This window comes from Mus caroli, chromosome 12, assembly GCF_900094665.2.
Source record: "Mus caroli chromosome 12, CAROLI_EIJ_v1.1, whole genome shotgun sequence".
Classification (NCBI taxonomy): domain Eukaryota; kingdom Metazoa; phylum Chordata; class Mammalia; order Rodentia; family Muridae; genus Mus; species Mus caroli.
The window spans coordinates 64,283,036-64,287,543 of NC_034581.1; the positions used below are offsets into that span (position 1 = coordinate 64,283,036).

The following is a 4,508-nucleotide window of genomic DNA, read 5'->3' on the forward strand; positions in this document are numbered from 1 at the left end:
AAAAAAAAAAAAAAAAAGAATTTAGGTATTACTGAACTACACATTTACAAATCATTAAAATGGGGTTGGTGGGATGATTCAGCAGACAAAGGGGTTTGCCACCAAGCCTAATGACTTAACTGGCTCCTGGGACCTGTAGGGTAGGAAGGAGAACTAACTCTTGCAAATTGTTCTCTGGTGTCCACATGCACATACATACACATGCATGCATGCACAAACACACATGCACACAAAAAAATAAATCTAATAAAATGTGGTCAACATTCAAATGTCATTTTCTTATATATTCAAAATTCAAAATAAAAATAATACAACATTTTTAGAAGCGAAGTACCTTTTAGGGCATAGCAAATTAATGAGACCATAAGTTACTATCAAATATAAAATAGGTTATTATGAACAAAGGATGAACCAGGCACTGGGACTCAGGCCTGTAATACCATGCTCAGGAGGCCAACACAGGAAGACTAAATGTTCAAGGTCAGAATGGGATACACAGCAGGACTCTGTGTTTCAAAAACCAGAAATAAAAGCAAACTAATACTCAGTAACAAAATGGACATAATAAAAATAATCTCTATTTTCAGAAGATATAGGCAGAAATTATGGAAGTCCGTGGTTTTTGTGTAAGAGATCTAAAAGCAACACTTTTAAAGAGCCAATCTCCACAGGTAGGAAAGGACCAGTGAGTATGGGAAGATGTCCAAAGAGGACATATAAGAGGAAATATAAGAACAATATATATTCTTGTACATAATGACACATAAATAATATATATTTAGTAACATGGAAAATATAATAAAATGAAAAACATAAAGCAAGAGAACATTATTCTTGTAAATATGCACATAGCTCTATAAAAATGCACAGAGATATTTAGTGAGGATAAATGTAGGCGCCTGGAGAGAAGCTCAGTGGTCAGGAGGGTTCGCTGCTATTCTACAAGCCTGGGCTTCAAGTCTCATTACCCACACTGCAGCTCACAACTATCTGTACTGCCAGTCTCAGGAGATCCAACACCCGCTTCTGACCTCCATGGATACTGCATGTATGTGGTGCACAGCCATCCATGCAGGCAAAACACCCATACATATAAAATAAACAATATTAATAAAAGGACAAATTTTATTTTAGAGTGGTCATCTTTATATTTAATTTTGAACAATTTTTAAATATATATCACTTTTATAATTTAAAAGAACAAAATGAGAGTTTACTTTGAAAGAAACCTTTTGATTTTTAAAAATGAAGTATAAATTTCCCAATAGCTAGAGAATAATATGAACAAATTATTTCCTTTACCTTAAATGTACTTAGTATTAAATAATTCCTACATATTATTACTTTAGCATATGAGCTTTTATACTAAATGCTAGCATAAGGACACTACAAAGAAACTCTCAGTACACTCTTGCATCTTAGCTACCCGAGAGGCTGGAGCATCAGTAGTGAGTTCAAAGCTGCAAACACAAGGTACTACTAAAGCTACAGACAGCATAACTAAATCTGGAGTATTTTTTAATAGTAGTCAGCAGTGCCTTTAAATTTCACAAACAAAAAAAAGTTATGAAATTTCTTGATACAATTTTTAGGACTTTAGTGACAGTTTAAAGTGGTTTTATATACTTACCTCTGCTAAATCTTCAAAACAGCTACCAGCTAATGGATGAGGACTACTTTCATCTGTCATTTCTACTGTGTCTTCAATTAAACCTAAAAGTTTCACAGTCAATTCATGGATATCTGAAATGTTGCTGAAAATCTTTTCAATTTCCTAAAAAAGAAAAAAACAGTTAGTTAAGGCATATAAGAATCATGTTGACACCTTCCTACATGATATGGAAGCAGGCTGAAGCACCCAAGTCAATGACTGTTTACTGCAGAAGACGACCTGAGTTCAGAGCCCAGCATTCAGTGAAAACCAAATGGGCTGGTGTGCACCTGTGACCCCAGGATAGAGGAACCGAGTCAGGTGATCCCTGCTGCTCATGAGCCAGCCAGCCTAGCAGAATAAATGAGCTCCAGGTTCACAGACAGACCTGTCTCAAAAGGAAGGGGTTAGTCAGACAGCTTAGCAGGCAATGGCCATTGAGCACAGCCATCCGAGTCCCATCCCTGGACACAGGGAGTGAAGGAGGTCCTACAGGCTGACCTCTGACCTCCATATGTGTGTGTGTGTGTGTGTGTGTGTGTGTGTGTGTGTGTGTGTGTNTGTGTGTGTGTGTGTGTGTGTGTGTGTGTTCAGTAAGTCAATCATGAATACAAAGGCAATTTTTAAGAATCTCTTAGATCAGAGATAGTAAATAAACTAGAAAATATAAATTCTAGATAGCTTGAATTCACAATCCTCAAATCTTATACTATAAACATCATAAACATTTCTCTCTATAAAATAATCCTAGCTATTGTGTGTTTTGAAATTGGCTAAGATGTTGACAGAATGAAGGTTTTAAAGCATAAGCTAATGACAATAGCTAGAATCAGAATGGAAATAACTCCTAGATATAATTTGGTTGTTCAATTTATTGCTCACATTCTAGATTTTGAAAGGAACTAAAGATGTCATAAAACTGCAATGCTTTAATTATTATGTTTAGGTCAAGTCATTAGCACTGTATACACAAACAGATCATATTACTTACTATCTAAACTATTGTTAACTACAGTCCTAGTATCTTGTAATGGGAATATAATAGGCTATGACACATAACCAACCTACATGTTGACTCTTGGCTCTAATTATGTAACATGAGTATGTTTGGCCTTTGTCCTGGGGTTCTTTTGATGGAGTTCCTAAAACCCTGGGGATTCCCCTCCTGAGTTTATGCTAACAAAGTTACTAAGGGTGAGGATTAAAGGGATGGCCTGATCTCTCTGCTCACTGACTTCTGGAGTAGGGTAGAAGACTGTAGTCCAAGTTCTACAGACTCCTGAACAAGGTTGATCAGCTTCTGAGTTGTGCATACGTGGAGTTGCCAGGCACGCATGGCTTCTCCGGACAAACATGGAAGCTCTAACTCTCATACCTGCCCATCCTTCCCTTTACTGCTGCTGACTTGTATCCCATAATTCCTTAACAAACCAGTCAACTTAAGTATGTCCCTGAGTTCTGTGAGCCACCTCAGCAAATCAACTGAACTCAAGGAGGAGGTCATAGGAACTTCAATTCTAGCCTACTGGGCCTGAGCCTTTCAGCTACAGGACAGGGCACAATGTCTAGCTGGGTAATATCAGGATTAAATTAATTGAGAGGATACTCTGAGGTTACTCCCTGAAGAACGACTTAGTGTGTAGGAGTCAGGGGAGACGCATATATCATAACAGTTTACTGAGTTTGACAAGAAAGAGCAGTTTTTTTTTTTCTTTTACAACATGTTAGATGAATGATCATAGATTAGGATGCTCATGACAATTAACCTCTGACAATGTTTCCCATGTCAATATAAGCCCTTGACAAGGATTTCTTTTTAAATTCTATAGATTTGCTTATTTGGTGATACCAGGGATGGCAAGGCAAGTGTTCCTGGCATTTCTACAGCCCTGGCTTCATACTTGCTTACGAGACAGGTACCCTCACAGCCCTGTATCACAAATGAGAACAGCGGTACCAAAGAGCCAGAGAATTTGCCCACGGCTACATTTCTTGTAACTGAGATCAATTTTAGATCATTTATTCATTTTCCAACATTTGAAAAAAAACTATTCTCTGACCTTAGATGGTCTTTAACTTAATAGTTTACAGTATATTCTATGTGGGGAAAAAAGTTTACAGTAGATACAGAGATAGAGATAAAAGATTCTTTCTTTGATCCTTCAGTATAATAGAAACTGTCTATCAAATCTGTGTTAATCCAATGAAAAGGAACTGGTGGGATACAGGAAAGGCAAAGAGATGACATTAACCAATTACATTTGCTCCTTTTATTCTTCATACTGTCACAGAAAACCAATTTACAGTGTAATAGAACTCAAATTCAAGCTTAAGTGTGATAATGAATTTAACTAACTCATCACTACTTTACACTGGAAAGGCAGAGACAATGTCTGCCCTAGCTGTATCACATTTATGAAAGTTAAACAAAATTGAGCCTGGCATGGTGGCACATGCCTTTAATCCCAGCACTTGGGAGGCAGAAGCAGGTGGATTTCTGAGTTTGAGGCCAGCCTGGTCTACAAAGTGAGTTCCAGGCCCGGGAGGCCTTTGCCTTAGGATCAGCGGGAGCCATCTTGGTTCCGGGACTCCGCTGAACTTAGTCTGCACAGGTGAGAGTGTGCACCACAGAAGCTGACAGCTTCTGGGACAGGCTGGAGCCACAGAGCTACTGAGGCAGCACCCTTTTCAGGCCCCAGACATCTGGTCACCTTCCTGGCCAGAGGACAGGTGTTCACCCGGCCCCGGAGGCTTTTGCCTCTAGATTGGCGATAGCCATCTTGGTTCCAGGACTCCACCGAACATAGTCTGCACAGGTGAGAGTGTGCACTACACAAGCTGACAGCTTCTGTGACCC

At 38.8% G+C, this 4,508-nt stretch overlaps 1 protein-coding gene across 2 annotated transcripts in view; it reads right to left on the reverse strand.

The window, feature by feature from the left end:
* The window catches only part of Sos2 (SOS Ras/Rho guanine nucleotide exchange factor 2), a 96,343-nt gene that overhangs the window by 43,970 nt on the left and 47,865 nt on the right, over window positions 1-4,508 (reverse strand). For both annotated transcript variants that reach the window (XM_029484537.1, XM_021179153.2), the window contains exon 6: window positions 1,631-1,774. In XM_029484537.1, coding sequence (XP_029340397.1) covers window positions 1,631-1,774 — 144 coding nt within the window. The remainder of the gene's footprint in view (window positions 1-1,630; window positions 1,775-4,508) is intronic.